At 42.4% G+C, this 19597-nt stretch overlaps 1 protein-coding gene across 1 annotated transcript in view; it reads left to right on the top strand.

Annotated features, from left to right (window-relative positions):
* ADAM12 (ADAM metallopeptidase domain 12) overlaps positions 1-19597 on the top strand; it is a 1097024-nt gene that overhangs the window by 1010885 nt on the left and 66542 nt on the right. The window contains exon 21 of the mRNA XM_082269366.1: positions 1883-2065. Coding sequence (XP_082125492.1) covers positions 1883-2065 — 183 coding nt within the window. The remainder of the gene's footprint in view (positions 1-1882; positions 2066-19597) is intronic.

Raw genomic sequence — 19597 nt, 5'->3', positions numbered from 1 at the left:
CATCATTGTTTTGGACTGGCTTCCTAAAAGTGACAAGGTTTGGACCATGACATGTGTCTTGGCTCATCCACTTGTAGTATCCACCAGGGGGCCATTTAACAGGGTTAAATAACACAAAGCACACAAATTTGTCATCCTATAACAGAAGGTGCCTGAATAAGGACCTTTATGGCAGGATAACAAGGTATTTTAATGAAAGCTTCAGCTCTAACCAGTTCCTGCTCGACCTATAGACTAATGACGCAAACCGGGTGTCACTATTCCGGGTGGCCATCATTTGACATCCTCCCCGAAGCACGCCTTGCTTGTTCCACGGGCAGTGGTGCGGCATAATCTGTCCACCGGACACAGCGGATGACTGATCAGTGTACTGGCCGCTGTCTGTACCATGTGATTGCTGTGGCCAATCACAGCAAATCACATGATAACTGTACACAATGAATGGCTTTCATTTATTACATCCATTTTGTACTATTGTGTTGATCTCTATGATTGGTCACAGTGATCTCATGGTACAGAGAGGGCCAATCACAGCCCATCTGTACCTTGTGATTCCCTGTGGCTAATCACAATAGTAACCACAGAATGAATCAATTTCATTCAGTAAAAATGGTTGCTTGTAACAGTACAATTCACTGGTATAAGCAATCATAATGTGTAAAAAAAAAAAAAATATATATATATATATATATATATATATAAAAAATCCTGATTGCTTTCCCTAAAGTAGTACAGTGTTACTATGGTAACACTGTATTTCTCTGGTCACATTACGTTAAAAAAAATGTAATGAAAAAGAAAAATGAAAAAAAAAAGTATTTTGCAAAAAGCTCTTACATATGACAGCTTTAAAACTCGCCATGCCTCTTACTAAATACTGTCTACTTTCCAAGAAGGGGTCATTTGGGAGATTTTTGTACTGGCCTGGCATTTTCAGGCCTCAATAAATGATAGGCCATCAGTACATTAGGATTAATCGATTTATATATATATATATATATATATATATATATATATATAGTTTGTGGACTCTATAACTTTCCTACATGCTAAATATTAAGCTCAGATTTGGGTTATTTTCACCAAAGTAATGTGGCTGAATACATTTTGGCCTACATTTATGAAGAAAGATTTATTTGCAAAATTTTATAACAAAAACAAAAAAAGTGGTGATTGAATACCACCAAAAGAAAGCTCTAGTTGTGTGAAAAAAATACTAAAAATTGAATTTGGGTACTGTGTTGCATGACCACGCAATTGGCATTCAAAGTGTGACCGCACTTAAAAGTTGCAAATTGCCCTGGGCAGGAAGGGGGTAAAAGTGCCCGGCATTGAAGTGGTTAAAAAGGCTAGAAGCAATTTTTGCAATTACCATGTTAATGCTTATGAGATTTAGAGCCTCTGGCTCTAATCGGGTGCTTAAAAAGAAAAACCCTTTTGGAATCCATGCATCCGGCGCCCTGCATGTAGATTAGGGGGCCAGACGCATGGATAGGGTGGCCGGAGCCCCTGTGCCCCCAATGGACGGGCCGCCACTGGATTTGGATTTGTTTTTACTATTTTCACAGCGTTGATGACTTAGTGCCCACAGGGGATTCGCAAGGGTTCCTGCATGGCTTATGTGTAAACCGGCACTAATCTGTATGGCTGAATTCACAACACACAGACATCGCATGTGATTTGCAGAGCAGTGCACTGCAAATCACATGCAATGCTGACATCACATATGTGTGAACCGGCACTTAAGTGTAAATCAAAATGGAATGCATGTAAAAACTGTAAACAAGTTGGACATATTTATTTTGTCTGAATACAAAATGCTTGCAGTGTGAGTACAGCAGCGCTGTAAACAGTTCAAATATATCTACTGTGTTATGTACAGGACCGGAGAATACATAAGCCAACTCGCTATCATCCAGTAGATATCAGCCATCCAATAGGAATACTTGTACCACCTGAACACAAACCGCCACAGCACATCCAACCACGGCCTCCATCATATCCCTTTCAGCAAAGTATGCCAGCGCGACCACTGCCAGCAAAACCCCAAACAAAAGGAGTACAGGTAGGCATCACCTGAGCTTTGCTATACCGTGACACACAAATTGTGTTCTATTCATTTATATACAGTGGGTACAGAAAGTATTCAGACCCCCTTAAATTTTTCACTCTTTGTTATATTGCAGCCATTTGCTAAAATCATTTAAGTTCATTCTTCTTCCTCATGAATGTACACATAGCACCCCATACTGACAGAAAAAAACAGAATTGTTGACATTGTTGCAGATTTATTAAAAAAGAAAAACTGAAATATCACATGGTCCTAAGTATTCAGACCCTTTGCCGTGACACTCATATATTTAACTCAGGTGCTTTCCATTTCTTCGGATCATCCTTGAGATGGTTCTACACCTTCATTTGAGTCCAGCTGTGTTTGATTATACTGATTGGACTTGATTAGGAAAGCCACACACCTGTCTATATAAGACCTTCCAGATCACAATGCATGTCAGAGCAAATGAGAATCATGAGGTCAAAGGAACTGCCTGAAGAGCTCAGAGACAGAATTGTGGCAAGGCACAGATCTGGCCAAGGTTACAAAAACATTTCTGCTGCACTTAAGGTTCCTAAGAGCACAGTGGCCTCCATAATCCTCAAATGGAAGACGTTTGGGACGACCAGAACCCTTCCTAGAGCTGGCCGTCCGGCCAAACTGAGCTATCGGGGGAGAAGAGCCTTGGTGAGAGAGGTAAAGAAGAACCCAAAGATCACTGTGGCTGAGCTCCAGAGATGCAGTCAGGAGATGGGAGAAAGTTGTAGAAAGTCAACCATCACTGCAGCCCTCCACCAATCGGGGCTTTATGGCAGAGTGGCCCGACGGAAGCCTCTCCTCAGTGTAAGACACATGAAAGCCCGCATGGAGTTTGCTAAAAAACACCTGAAGGACTCCAAGATGGTGAGAAATAAGATTCTCTGGTCTGATGAGACCAAAATAGAACTTTTTGGCCTTAATTCTAAGCGGTATGTGTGGAGAAAACCAGGCACTGCTCATCACCTGTCCAATACAGTCCCAACAGTGAAGCATGGTGGTGGCAGCATCATGCTGTGGGGGTGTTTTTCAGCTGCAGGGACAGGACGACTGGTTGCAATCGAGGGAAAGATGAATGCAGCCAAGTACAGGGATATCCTGGACAAAAACCTTCTCCAGAGTGCTCTGGACCTCAGACTGGGCCGAAGGTTTACCTTCCAACAAGACAATGACCCTAAGCACACAGCTAAAATAACGAAGGAGTGGCTTCACAACAACTCCATGACTGTTCTTGAATGGCCCAGCCAGAGCCCTGACTTAAACCCAATTGAGCATCTCTGGAGAGACCTAAAAATGGCTGTCCACCAACGTTTACCATCCAACCTGACAGAACTGGAGAGGATCTGCAAGGAGGAATGGCAGAGGATCCCCAAATCCAGGTGTGAAAGACTTGTTGCATCTTTCCAAAAAAGACTCCTGGCTGTATTAGATCAAAAGGGGGCTTCTACTAAATACTGAGCAAAGGGTCTGAATACTTAGGACCATGTGATATTTCAGTTTTTCTTTTTTAATAAATCTGCAACAATGTCAACAATTCTGTGTTTTTCTGTCAGTATGGGGTGCTATGTGTACATTCATGAGGAAGAAAAATGAACTTAAATGATTTTAGCAAATGGCTGCAATATAACAAAGAGTGAAAAATTTAAGGGGGTCTGAATACTTTCCGTACCCACTGTAACTTACACAATATATTAATGTTGGACAAACTTTCCCAGTAAAATGTACAGGGTGTGACTGCTGGAAGCTGTGGACAAAAATATCAACCTAAAAGAATCAATAACAAATTATTTTGGATCCCTGAGATTATAACAATCTACTTTCTTTTGATTTAGTTGGGTAACTACCAACAAATTGATGAACATTGAATCGGGGAAGATCTCTTTCATTTTACCTACAGTCCAACTGTTTTTTTATTAATTTACTTTAAATACTTTCTGTAACTTATGTCGTATGTTTTCTTACTTTATAGCCATTTCTAAGCTCCACTAAGCTGCTGCCAGAACATACACTGGAAGCCAGACTTTAGCTGCCAGCCACATCCAAACAGTGGTGTTGATTTACAGACATCAGTTCCGGTGTTGTGCTTCCACCACTCCCATGCTTGGCTATTTACAAAGCACAACTGCATCATCACATACTTTTTTTTTTGTATGATTTATGGTTTTGCTCATCACTACCCCACACATGCATGGTCACTTTATTGTTTAGGTCCATTATGTTTATTACTGTTCTAATTTGCAAATAATAAATGTTGTGTCAGATAGTACTGTCTTTTAACCATCAACTATACATCTTTACATTTAGCAACCTTATTTGCCATGCGATCCAGGTCAGTTTATAAATTCGGGACATCTAGTAAGGAATTTATTCCACTACACATAGCTTCGTATCTTCTACAATCACAGAAATGTTTTTCTTGGGGGATAATTATGAAACTGTGCCATAACAGATTAGAATGGGAGTGCATCTGATACTGCATGTACTAGTAATTAGTGAAGTAATAATAGCTAGTAACAAATTTTGGGACAGAAAAGTTTTTTACTTGATACTTATATAAATTCTGTACTGTGAATACGGAGATATTATCTTCCGAACAGTCTATGTACCGCCACAGCCTTGCCGCCTAACACAAGTCACTGTTAAAAAGGAAAAATCGTTCTGTTATGGTCTCTCAGGCCCTGAGGAAGCCTTAAGCGAAACGCGTCGGCTTGCTGGGGACCTACCGTGACCGAATCCAGCTTGAGACCCATCTTCCACCTACACAGGCTTTGTTTTTTCCGCTTCTAACCCCTTGTGGGATATGTTTCTATAATTACAGTGACACTATATTTTAACAATTGTATGTTGTACCTGTTTGTTATTATACATGCATGGTTATCCATGCTTGTTTTTTATTTTGATAAACCAATAAAATGTATTTTTGATTTTACTACTGGTTCTACTTTTTGATCCTTCCACTCCCACAGGCCCGCAAAGCCCCGTCTTTTTCTGTCCCAAAATTTGTTATGAACCTTCAACAGGGGTAAGGGCCTATTTTGCACGGTAACTTTTTTGTCTACAAATAATAATAGCTAGTACCTATCAGGCACATAGTACATGATGACACTGCAGCCTGTGAGGAGGACGGAGGACACAGAAGGTGAGGACGCTCGCTTGGGTCTCCCGCAGCAGCCTGTGAGGAGGACAGAGGACACAGGAGGTGGGAATGCTCGCTCGGATCTCCCTCAGCAGCCTGTAAAACGGCAACGCTGGGGATGACGTCAGCAGCTAGGCAGGAGGCAGGAAAAGATAACGCGGCTAACACCCATGGCTTCTTTTTAAAAGCGGTCTACTGCCCTGAGGAGAGGCAGGGCACAGTATTCTGGATGACGTCATCCACCAATCACATTTAAGCCGGTCACTGCATCGATGCAGAATCGCAGACGGCTGAATCAGGATGCATCAATGCTATGATTAAATTCAACACCACTACTACGCCCTATCTCCTTGCTCCCCTTTCCCTCTAAACTCCTTAAATGCCTGGTCTACAACCAACTGAGTGACCACCTCATTTAAGAAAAACCTTCTTGATGCCCTTCAGTCTGGATTTGACTCTCAACACTCCACAGAAATTGCTCTTTTAAAACTCACAAATGACTTGCTAAACAAAGCAAAAACAATGGACATTTTTCACTCCTACTTCTGGACCTTTCAGCTGCCTTTAAATCCGTAGCTCACCCCCTCCACCTCAAAATACTTTACTCCCTTGGTCTCAGTGACTGTGCTCTTCACTGGCTCTCATCCTACCTATCCCATCACACTTTCAGTGTCACTTAAAATTCTACTTTCTCCTCTCCTTTTCCTTTCTCCTTCGGGGTCCCTCAAGGTTTTGTTCTTGGACCTCTCCTATTTTCAATCTACACATCCTTGGCTTTCAATATAATTTCTATGCTGACAAAAACCAAATCTATCTCTCCACCCCTCAGCTCACTCCATCAGTCTCCTGGGGCATCACTAATTTACTAACAGACATATCTGTCTGGATGTCACACCACTTCCTCAAACTCAACTTGTCCAAAACCAAGCTCATAATATTTTCTCCCCTGACTTCTCTGTCAAGATCAATGGCACTGTCATGTACCTGGGCAGTGAGCCTGACGTGTAGAGTAAAGCCTCTCGTACAACACCGGCTCAGGGGTTACTGATATGGAGACAGCAGCAACAAGAGCACTGGGATGTAGGAGCACCTGCAATGAGTGCAGTAACCCGCGTGGCAGCAATCAGCAGGAGGATGTGCAGCAGACAGGCTGGTGGTAGGTAAGCTGGCACAGAGCTTGGCAGACTGAAGAAACAGCTGAAACAGACTGGATGTGCAGATGCAGAGTCAGATGAGCCGGGTCAGTAACATTCAGGTAGATTGAGCAGAGACAGCAGGCAGTAGAAGAATCCAAAAACAAGCCAAGGCTGGGGGATTAAGCAGACAAACCCAAGTCAGGAGTAAGCCAGATTAGAATCAGAGGTCAGCACAGGAAACAGAAATAACACACAAAAGCTGCAGACCAAAAAGCAATAAGTCCATACTGCAGCCAGTTTAAATAGCCAGCCTGGCGCCAGTATTAATGAGAGGCACGCACGCCGATGCGAGACTGCACATGCGTGTTCGCCTTTTCAAGTTCCCTGGTCCACAACCATGTAATTATGCCTGAACAGTTGCTGGCTTGCGCATGGGCATATATATGCGCCGTGAACTTCCACCTGTACGGGCATATCTTCCCTGACAGGCACAACTATCAACCCGTGCCCACATGCCAGGGTGGTAGGTGTTATCCTGGACTCTGAACTTTCTTTTCGGTCCCACATCCAATCACTTTTTAAATCTTGCTGCCTCAACCATCGCAACATCTTCAAAATGCGTCCCTTCCTAATCAATGAAACCACAAAGGCTCCTAATCCATTCCCTGGTTATCTCTTGCCTCGACTACTGCAACTCCCTCCTCATTGGCTTACCTTTAAATAGGTTATCCCCCCTTCAGTTCATCATCAATGCTGCTGCCAGACTCCTCCACCTTACAAACCACTCAGCGTCTGCTACCCCTCTCTGCCAATTCCTCCATTGGCTGCCACTCATCTAACTAATTACATTCAAAATACTACCAATAATTTACAAAGCCATCCAAAACTCCACTGTCAGCTACTTCATTAACCTAGTCCCAAAATACCAACCAGATTGTCCTCTTCGTTCCTTCCCAAGATCCCCTGCTCTCTAGCTCCCTTGTCGCCTCCTCCCATACTCGCCTCCAGGACTTCTCCCAAGCCTCTCTAATCCTTTGTAATTTCCTACCCCAATCTGTCCAACTCTTTCAACTTTTAGGCGATCCCTGAAAACTTTTCTCTTCAAAGAAACCTATCCTGCCTCCACCTAAAAACTGTACTTTCATTTTCTTCATCAGCTCATCCCCCACAGTTATTACCTTGTTGTATCACTTGACCCTCCCTACTAGATTGTAAGCTCTAAAAGGCAGAGCACTCTGATTCCTACTGTATTGAATTGTAGTGTAACTGTACTGTTTGCCCTAACGTTGTAAAGTGCTACATAAACTGTTAGCGCTATATAAATCCTGTATAATAATAATAATATTAACTGGTATCTGCAATAGACAGTTTCTGCTTTTGGCTGGGATTCAGTAATGCAACTCCCACCGTTTATTCAGCAGTAGCTCAGTGAAGCTTAGAAACAGTTAATAGAGTAAGAAGCCACTAACAACCCTTTTAATTTACAAGCCACAGTGCCTGGAGCTTGGCTCCAACTTATTTTTTATTAAAAGTTCAACTTCAGGAATTACTTGTATTGCATACCTGCACTGGTCCAGCAAGGCACAATATAAGTATGCGTATTACATACCTTATGGACTGCTGGGGAAGCTGAAAATCACTGTAATGATTGGTGCTACTACAGCGATAGCCACAACCTTCTCGGATTCTGGGCGAGCAGCTTTCCATTTGCACACTGACCACAGGAAGGGAGGGTCGCTTACTCTGCACCGCTGCCTTTCTTAGTACACCTTGTAATTTTTCCATGAATACAAGGAGTTCTCTCAACTGGAAATGGTGGAAAGGAGGGACAGGGATGTCACAATCCTCACCTCATTCAATTGGAGAAATACCTTATATTCATTGAGAAAAATACAAGCTGGACCAGTGTAAGTATGCCATACAAATATTTCCTGGAGTACAGCTTTATTATTTGTAAGCAGAGCAGAATGAGGAAGCATGAGCGTTCAGATTCTAATGTGTGTGAACTGCACTAGGGCAGCCCTCACAGATTTCAGAAAAATCTTTACTTTGAGTGCTGTTTTATGCAAAATATCTTTCCATTCATAGGAATGCATTATTTAGTAGAAAATATAGTTTGTATATCAACATACACAATCTGATTTGCACTTAATCATATGAAGAGAAATAGTTTGCTCACAAAATTCACGTGATGGTGCCAGATGAAAGGAAATTATGCTTATAGGTACAGGAAAAGCATTTTGTGTACAAATGTTCAGTTATCTTCCTGTGGAAAAGAAAGCATATGAAAATATGCATAAACAGATTTAAAAAAATTCCAGTTCTACAGATTTTTGATCTGAACCTGGTCATATATGTTAGTCTGAGTATGTACTCTCCTTTATATTTACCAACAACTATTTAGTGGAACATCCTGCTTCCTGACTCTAGACATAAATTGAAGGATTTGCTAACTCCTTGCACTACAAAGATGTTGGTAAATCTGAAACAGATTTACAATCTGGCTGTAATGTCTGTTAAGGGCCTCACACATAGGCCGAATATCGAGTGGCATTGGTTGGTTCAAAAGAAACCATATGACATTTGGTCTGTGTGTACCAGCAGCTGGTCTAACAGAAGCCAGCCGTGCCGCCAGCTTCTGTCGAGGGGCATGACCAAAGAAGATCTGCTGATCGGCATCTGATCAGTGCTCAAAGCCAATGGCTCAGCCAGAAGTTTTAGCATAGACCTTTAACCAGTTTACAGAATTAAAGAGAATGTTTCCAAGCTAAATAAATAAAAGAAATGTGGTAGTGCTGCTCCACCAACAACTTACATAAAAAACTAATTTAACAGTGGTGTATTCACATTGAATCAATAAAGTGCTAGTCAAAGATATCAGTAAAAAAATGCTATTAATGCAGATAATGTGCAAATACCGTAGGGAACTAAAAAATCCACTAAAGTCAATGGTGATTCTCTATTAAAAAATCTCTAATGCAATTGTGTGCTTCCCAAATTAACACACGGAATAAATCCACTCCATTATCTTGTGCTCCATTCACCAGGTGCAGTGCATGCTCACCTCAATCTTAGACCCAGAAGGGGTCACCACAGTATAACCCGGAACACTCTCTGATGCTCGAGTTCCTATAATGGCTCCACGCTGTTCACAAACAGCTGTTCATACAATGCACTGACATTTATTTTAAACAATAATACAGAGGTTAAAAATCCAACAGCTCTGGGATGGGGGGTGGGGGTGGGAGCCTGATGATGGCGTCTGCACTGAGCTCATGCTAGGAACGCCGGGAGCCCTTATCCCTTATATGGATGTAAGATAGTGCCCGAAAACTCCCTAGATGGTATGTCTTCTTAGTGGCTGAAGCTACTTAGAAGGGATTACCTGCCCTTTGGGAGGCAGTGCTGGACTGTCTGTGTCTAGACCAGTGGCATCTAGCAACTAGGAAGAGCTCAAAATTAAAGAGACAATAGAAAGGAGTTATTACACCTCATGAGATTTAGAAAAGAATATGGGGAGAATAGGGATAGAAAAGTAATGTTGTAAGCATCAGGGATGGAACATCTAAGTACCTGGTGAGCTATAGGTATAACCTTCCCAATAGAGAGGCGAGGGATACCTAATGGGCACACCAGGCAGAGCACCACCCCAGTTATATTTGAAAGTAGACAGGTAAGGAAGATCAAAATGGAGAAAGAAACTGTCTACATTAAGACCAGGGATAGGTCAAAAAATCCATTACTTCTAAACACCAGTATTAAAGAAGGGAAACAGGAAGGGCAACGGGGGGGGGGGGGGGGGCAAGGGAAAAGAATATATTTTGCCAAAAGAAATGGATCCTTCTTGTCTCTGATCTCTTCTTTGTTTCTGGGGTCTGACCCTCCTCTCCCTAAATTTAAGGAAGTATCCCAGTACCTAGGTTCTTCAAGAGAAGAGTGGAAATGGTGGGAGTGGGGATGGGAAGTGGAGGGTTAGAAAGGGGAGGGAAAGAAAATATGGAAACACAAAATGTTTTAACATATAATGTACGAGGACTAAACACCCTACTGAAGAGACACAAGGTCCTAAATAAAATGAAACATTACTCCACAAACTTAGTTTTTCTACAAGAGACACATATTTCACATGACGTAAATATCAGATTGTATTCTAAATACTACCCAACATGGTATCATGGGGATTCTACAACAAAAAGGGAAAACGGAGTAGCGATTGGTTTCTCTAAAGATATGAGGTTCTTTTAGGAAGAAAGGATAGTGGACCCAGAAGGGCGATATGTTTTTAATGGGAAGATTGCAGGAGGTGGAATGTACTTTGGCAAACATATACTGCTCGAATAAAAACCTGACAGGGTATCTGAGGGAGGTATTGGGAAAATTAGAGGATTTAAAAAAAAGGTAAAGGTAAAGGTAAATTGATATTAGCAGGGGACTTTAAGTTCTGCATGGTTTCAAAGGCAAACAATACGTCACATGCACTGGGGAAGGAAAGCCGCCAACTTAAGCTGGTGAAGAAAAAACTATATCAATCCCAGATGATAGATGTATGGAGAATACAACATCCACGGGTAAAATATTATACATTTTACTCCTCAGTGCATGAGACATATTTTATATTGGATTATATAATGGTAGACCATAGATGGCTGGACTCAATAGTTAAAACATCTATAGAAATAATGTCTCTCTTGGACCATCACCCGGTATTCATGAAGATAATAATAGTGAAAACATCAAAATAGGACAGGTACCTGGAGGCTAAATGAGGAGCTGATACAAGACAAAGGAGTGGAAGGTAAAATAAAAAAAAGAGTTACAATACTTCCAGTTAAATGAAACCCCAGGGATTTCGGAGACCACAATATGGGAAGCGCATAAGGCATATATTAGGAGTATCTTGATTTCAATCGGGGCTAAAAAGAAGAGGGAAAGGGTATGTAGTATGGAAGTATTAATAAAAGAAATATATGAATTAGAACAACTACATAAAAATACAGCAGACTCAAACGTACAACATACCCTAATATTAAAAAGAGAAGAACTTAAAGAGTTAATGGAACAGGAAACAAGAAAGGTATTTAATAGAGTGGCCAAAGAAAGATACCAGTGAGGAGAAAAAACAAGGAAACACTTAGCAAAAATATTAAAACAATCAGCAAATTTTATAGGGAAAATGAAAGACAATAAAGGGGAGATGGTATACTTAAAGCGGAGTTCCACTCAAAAGTGGAACTTCTGCTTATCTGTTCCCCCCCCCCCTCCTCCGGTGCCACATTTGGCACTTTTCAGGAGGGAGCGTGTACCTGTTTTTGATAGGTACCCTGTCCCCACTTCCGTCGGACTATGCCGCAGTGAGGTTCATCAGAGGTTCGGCCCCCTACTCCTCCCTCTTCTTCGTGGCCAATTAGCGAGCGCAGCGTGCTTCGCTCATGCGCAGTAGGGACCCAGCCGTGAAGCCGCAAGGCTTCACTGCCGGGTTCCCTTACCAGCAATGTTGGCGGCAGCGCCCGACAGCCGATGGAGACATCACTGGACTCCAGAACAGGTAAGTGTCCTAATATTAAAAGTCAGCAGCTACAGTATGTGTAGCTGCTGACTTTTAATATTTAGACGGGGGGGGGGGCGGAACTCTGCTTTAACATTAAATAGCAGAAGTATTCCAAAACTATTATAGTTCCCTGTATTTAGTAAGACAAAAAGGGTCACAGTAAGTAGAATTAAAAAGAACACAGATAATACAAGAATATATTAAAGAAGCAAACATTCCCAAAATACCAGCTTAAAAATTACAGACATTAGAAGATTTAATAACACAAGAAGAGATTGAAACCGCATTAAAAAATCCAGCAACAGGAAAGAGCCCAAGACGGGTTCATGGCTCGATATTATAAAAGTTTTAGAGAACAACTGGTACCAAAATTATGTGCATATATGAATGGATTAGAAGAAGGGAGGGCGATGAGGAAAGAATCACTGGAGGCTCATATTACAGTGATGTGTTGAAAAAATGCTAGTGCGCTATCTTGAAATTAAAAATGTCCGATAAATATCTGCAATTATTGTATTTCGTGAAAAAAACATTAATAATTGGAACAATATCAGTGATACTGTGTAACCATGCATAGAGCAAAAAAGTGAAACAATTTCATATAATCATAATAAAATCCTTAAGGAAGAGTCCCATGTGTAAATAGTAAAAAGAAAAAAACCGTCCCAAACATGTGAAGAAAGTGTGCTGTTCAGAAAACTCCTCCAAGTGCTCTGTGAACCACCTCTGTGCTTATTAGTAAGTAAAGGCCGCTTACTAAATATTAGTGGTAAAATAGCATCAAACAATGCTCCGCTGAATCAACATCAATCTATAGGCAACTCCTGGTGCATACCAGCAATCCGACCACTTATGACTGCCTCACCAAAGCAAGCTCAATCATTGGATTGGAACAGAACACTTGTAGTTCTTCACATGTTTGGGACTGTTTTTTCTTTTTACTATTTACACATGGGACTCTTCCTTAAGGATTTTATTATGGTTATATGAAATTGTTTCACTTTTTTGCTCTATGCATGGTTACACAGTATCACTGATATTGTTCCAATTATTAATGTTTTTTTAACAAAATACATTAATTGCAGATATTCATCTGACATTTTTAATTTCAAGATAGCGCACTAGTATTTTTTTAACACATTTTTCCCTTCATTCAGGGAGTTCTAAGTGCAGCAATCTATCTGATTGGCCAGCGCATCCGATCACCATTTTTTCTATCATATTACAGTGATACCTAAAGGGGAGAGGGATGTCGCTTTATGCTCCAGTTATATACCAATAGCATTGTTAAACATAGATACAAAGTTATATGCAAAAGTTTGGGCTTCTAGATTAAAAGAGTTGATGCCTGATTGGATCCTTGCAGATCAAACCAGATTTGTCTCAGGGAGGGAAGGTAAGGATGGGATAAGAACCTTGTTCCTTATGCAAATGATGAGACGTGGAAGGTCCCCAGGGCTACTTTTGTCAATTGATGCCGAAAAGGCATTAGACAGGGTAGACTGGGGATTTATGATAAACCCATTGGAGGCTGTGGAAATAGGCCCAAGGATGGCCCAATGGATTACAACATTATATAGTCATCCTACAGCATCAGTAAAAGTGAATGGGATGCCGTCCGCCTCGTTCGAAATGCATAACAGTACAACACAAGGTTGCCCGCTCTCTCCCCTCCTGTTTGTGTTGTCATTGGAGCCTTTATTGGCAACCATATGAAATAACGCAGATATAGGGGAAGTGATAATTGGAGATGAAGCGCATAAGGTAGCAGCATATGCCGATGACATCTTGTTCTATGTATCTAACCCAAGAGTCACATTGCCAAATATATTTAAAGAATTGAAAAGGTACGGAAAACTTTCAAATTCAAAGATTAACCCTGTAAAATCTGAAATTTTAAACATAAATATGAATAGGAAAGAAGAACTAGCTTTACAAAGAGAATTCACATTCTCCTGGGGGGAAAATGTCTTAAAATATCTTGAGATAAATTTAACACCGTCTCTAAAGAATCAGTATCATGAAAACTATGTCCCACTACTGAACGAAATTAAAACGGGAGTTAAAAAGTTAACAACAAGACCACTCTCTTGGGTAGGACGAATAAATATGGTAAAGACGGTGATAGTGCCGAAAATCCTTTAAATTTCAGATGCATCCACTATATCTACTGCAGACCTATTTTAGAAAATTAAATACAATAACCACATTTATATGGCAGGATAAGAAACCAAGAATACAATTCTCAGTACTAAGTAGAGAGAAGACAAAAGGGGACTTAGCTGCTCCAGATAATAAAAGGTGCTACAATGCTGTGGTACTATCACAAATGGTGGAGTGGACAGGATAAAAAAAAATGGGTGAAAATTGAGTAAAACATAGTTAAGTAATAATATTTGGGTACCACAACAATATAGAATATTACATGGAAATGCACATGAGTTGACTAAGAATATGTTTAGGGTATGGGATTTAATTTATAAACATATAAAATGGGAATATCTCGCCTTTAATTTCACTCACAGGGACAAATAATTTTTTACCTAGTAACGGGGCAAAATTTGGAGAATAAATAATAGATAAAAATACACAGATTAAAGATATAATGAAAAAGGGAAATATATGTACATACCAAGAATTGAAACACAAAAAGGAATTAATGATATTAAATGAATGGTGATACTCCCAGTTAAGACATTTTGTGACAACTCTACCTCAGCAAATTAGATCAGAGAAAGATTTTTCTTCATTTGAACGCCTGTGTAACTCAGAGGCAGCCTTAAAACATGGAATATCACAGATCTTTAAAATACTTACGGAGTACATAGAACCTGGAATACTGCCATTCATGATTAAATGGGAAAAAGAGGTGGGATCATGTTTTTGAGGAGCAACAAATAAAGTACTGAGAGCTGTCCATAAAACAGCAGTGGATATAAACACGGTAGAGTTAAATTATAAATGTCTAGCTAGGTGGTATATAATGCCCACCAAGGTGCATAAATATCAGCCAGAGAAACCTTCAATGTGTTGGAGAAGGTATAATATGGAGGGTACTGTGGCACATAAATGGTGGGAATGCCCAAAGATACGGGACTATTGGCAAAAGGTTGAGACATTATATAGGGAAAATCACGGATATGGAGATAGCAGATGACCCATGGGTCTGCCTGTTCCATAACACAAAAAAATATAATATAACAATACAAGAATACGGTAGTACCTTATTTAGTAAATGCAGCAAAAGGGGCAATACCAAAAAAGTGGTTAAGCCCTACAATGAGAGATTGGTTCAAAAGAGTAGAATATATCTACAAAATGGAATTTCTGAGGAATTTTTCACCATATGGGAAAAATGGGTAGAATTTAAACAAACCGGGAAATACACAGAAATGTGGAGTAATTAAGAGGGAAGGGGGGGGGGGTGGAGAAGGAGAAAAAGCTAAAAAATGGCTAAATATGGGGAAGGAAGGGGGGAGAGGAGGAAAGGGGAATTGGGAATTTTGTATACAAATGTTTTGAACAGTGAAATATGTGTTGTTTGTTGTATATGGAAAAAATAAAGGAAAAGTAAAAAAAAAAAAAAAAATCCAACAGCTCTCACATGTTCCATATATCAGATCCCACGGCCAGGCTCCACCTCTACGTGTTACGACACTATCACAAGTGGCTTCATCTGGAGGAAAACCGAGTGATTGTGGTAGGCAGTGGCGTACTAACGGGGGGGGCGGCCCGCCCCGGGTGCCACGCGCTGGGGGGTGTCAGGCTGCTTGGAATATCAGTCAGTGTGAAAGAGCTGCAGCTCCTTTAGTCCGCGCTGCTCGTGGGGGCGGTGGACGGCGGGAAGAAGGTGAGCACTGAGCAGCCTCCTTCTGTGTGACTGTCTGGACTGGAGAGGAGATGGGACAGCTGGATATAGAGGGATTCATCTTTCCGTATTTCTCCTGCTGCCGTTGAATGGCCGATTCTCCTCTCCCTCCTGCAGTCAGTTAGCGGCAGCAGGAGGAATATGTAAAGATCAAATCATCTATATGCAGCTGTCCCATCCCCTCTCCTATACAACTTGCTGGCCCCCTAGTGCTCTCCAGCCCCCCCCCCCTCCCCTTGCTCTTAACACCCCCCCTGCTCTAAACACCCCCCCCCTGCTCTAAACACCCCCCCTGCTCTAAACACCCCCTTGCTCTAAACACCCCCCCCTGCTCTAAACACCCCCTTGCTCTAAACACCCCCCCGCTCTAAACACCCCCTGCTCTAAACACCCCCCCCCCGCTCTAAACACCCCCCCCTGCTCTAAACACCCCCCCTGCTCTAAACACCCCCCTGCTCTAAACACCCCCCTGCTCTAAACACCCCCCTGCTCTAAACACCCCCCCTGCTCTAAACACCCCCGCTCTAAACACCCCCCCCGCTCTAAACACCCCCCCGCTCTAAACACCCCCCCCCGCTCTAAACACCCCCCCCCCCCGCTCTAAACACCCCCCTTGCTCTAAACACCCCCCCTGCTCTAAACACCCCCTTGCTCTAAACACCCCCCTGCTCTAAACACCCCCCCCCGCTCTAAACACCCCCCTGCTCTAAACACCCCCCCTGCTCTAAACACCCCCCCTGCTCTAAACACCCCCCCGCTCTAAACACTCCCCCTACTCTAAACACCCCCCCCCCCACACTAAACACCCCCCTGCTCTAAACACCCCCCCCCCCCTGCACTAAACACCCCCCTGCTCTAAACACCCCCCCTGCTCTAAACACCCCCCCCGCTCTAAACACCCCCCTGCACTAAACACCCCCCCTGCTCTAAACACCCCCTTGCTTTAAACACCCCCCCTGCTCTAAACACCCCCCCTGCTCTAAACACCCCCCAGTGCTCTAAACACTTCCCAGTGCTCTAAACACCCCCCAGTGCTCTAAACACCCCCCTGCTCTTAACACCCCCCTGCTCTTAACACTCCCCCTGCTCTTAACCCCTCAGTGCTCTTGCCCCCCAGTGCTCTTCAGCTCCCCGCAGTGCTTTTCATCTCCCCCCTATGCTCTCTGGCTCCCCCAGTGCTCTCCACCCCCCTGTGCTCCCTGCCTCCCCCCTCAGTGAGTTCCAGTTCCCCCCATGCTCTCCATCCCCCTGGTTTTCCCTGTCCCCCCCAGTGCTCTCCACCCCTGCGCCTTCCAACCCCCCTACAATGCTTTTCAAACCCCTCTTAATTCTCTCCAGTCCCCCTCCGCGCCCTTCAGCTCCTCCAGTGCTCTCTGCTTGCCCTGTGCTCTCCGGCCCCCCTAATGCTCTTCTATCTTCTATCATGTCTGCAGTCTCTGACCTTCTTTTGTATCATGTCTGCAGTCTCTGACCATCTCTTGTATCATGTCCTCAGTCTCTGACCATCTCTTGGATCATGTTCTCAGTCTCTGACCATCTCTTGGATCATGTCCTCAGTCTCTGACCATCTCTTGGATCATGTCCTCAGTCTCTGAACATCTCTTGGATCATGTCCTTAGTCTCTGACCATCTCTTGGATCATGTCCTCAGTCTCTGACCAACCATCTCTTGGATCATGTCCTCAGTCTCTGACCATCTCTTGGATCATGTCCTCAGTCTCTGACCATCTCTTGGATCATGTCCTCAGTCTCTGACCATCTCTTGTATCATGTCCTCAGTCTCTGACCATCTCTTATATCATGTCCTCAGTCTCTGACCATCTCTTGTATCATGTCCTCAGTCTCTGACCATCTCTTATATCATGTCCTCAGTCTCTGACCATCTCTTGTATCATGTCCTCAGTATCTGATTTCTTTTGTTTTAGGTCCGTAGTCTCTTACCATCTCTTGCATCATGTCCTCAGTCTCTGACTATCTCCTTTAGCATGTCTCCAATCTCTTACTTAAACTTAAACACATTGATAATAGTATTAGCTATCTGTCTATGCCAAAGGTAGGACTGTGCAGGGGAGGCAGAGAGTGCAAAAGGGGGAACTGTGATTAGAGAGACAGGGGGGGGGCAGACTGCAAAGGGCACTGTGATAGGGGGGCTGGGAAATTTGTGCAATAAATATTCTTGGAGACATTACAAATTTTTGCGGGTGTTTTTTACATTTTAAAGTGGGGGGGGGGGTGCCAGATATAGGATCCGCCCCGGGTGCCAAATGCTCTAGGTACGCCACTGGTGGTAGGGTGAATTTATAGGAGAAGACTGATAATCAGCACGAATTACTCTATTCCGCGTATGCAGAGTGACTCCCGGGAGATCTCGGAAGTTCACAAATGCACAGTAGCTTAAAATTGTGGCCGCTCATAAAGAATCAATGAGCGGTGCTACAAGAACATGGCTGAATAGGGGACAAAAAACAGTACCAGTAGAGGTATAGCTAGGACCCGCGGATCACATACACCTAATAGTTGGCATACATATGGCTGGTGTAAACAAGTACAACCCCTATTCGGCCATGTTACTGTAGTACCCCTCATTGATTCTCTATGAGCGGTCACGATTTTAAGTTATTGTGCATCTGCAAACTTCCGGGATCTCCTGGGGTCACCGTGCATGCACAGTATGGAGTAAATTGTGCTGATTATCAGTCTTCTCCTATAAATTCACACTGCCACAACTGCTCAGCTTTCCTCTAGATGAAGCCACATGTGATAGTGGGGTAATGCGTAGAGGTGGAGCCTGGTAGTGGTGATGTGATATATGGAACACGTGAGAGCTGTTGGATTTCTAACCCCTGTATTATTGTTTTAAATAAATGTGAGTGCATTGTATGAAGCTGGGGGAGTGTGGTTTATTGAGCCATTTAACCCAGGTATTGCACTATTGGAAGCAATTTTTCTTTCCATATGTTGCCTTGGAGCGGTTTGTGAACAGCTTACAGCTATTATAGGAACCTGAGCATCAGAGAGTATTCTGAGTTATGCTAGGTTGACCCCTTGTTGGTCTAAGATGGAGGTGAGCATGCATTGCACCTGTAGATGGAGCACAAGATAATGGAGTGGATTTACACCGTGTGTTAATTTGGGAAGCACGCCATTGCATTAGAGATTTTGTTTTTTTTTTGCATAAGTTAAAGGAGAATCACCATTGACTTTATTTTGGGGGATTTCTTAGTTCCCTGTGGTATTTGCATATTATCTAAATTAATAGCATTTTTTTTACTGATATCTTTCACTAGCACTTTATTGATTCAATGTGAACCACTGTTAATTAGTTTTTTTATGTATATTGTTGGTGCAGCAGCTCTATCACATTTCTTTTCTTAATTTATTGTGCATGTGGGAACATATTAGGTGATAGCAGCATCTCTATATTTATATGTTTTGCTAGTAAGTGGCAGCGCACAATCATTTTCTAGACAATGTTGCCAAACTATTTTAATACCAATCTTCCTATAAGGTTATATAATACATACAGTGTATTCTAAAATATTTTATGCTCGTTATTTACCTGTAAAAGCCTTCTTTGTGTAGATGCCAAAAATCTCCAGAACTGCTGCTAGATTCCTCCGTCTTGGATGTGATAGCAACAGCCCCAGCAGAGTCAGAGCTGTCACTCAGCAGCTACATAAAGGCCTCATGCACACTGCACGTTTTTACAGCTGCTGTTTTTGGCATCAGTAAACTCCCCAGCATGTTATCCAATGTGTCCATGCAGGCTGGTATTGGCAGTTTTTTTTCTGGCTGGAAAAAAACCCCAGAACTAGTGGAGT

Source organism: Pelophylax lessonae, assembly GCF_965119305.1.
Source record: "Pelophylax lessonae genome assembly, chromosome: 9".
Classification (NCBI taxonomy): Eukaryota; Metazoa; Chordata; class Amphibia; order Anura; family Ranidae; genus Pelophylax; species Pelophylax lessonae.
This window is presented reverse-complemented; position numbering and strand designations above follow the sequence as displayed.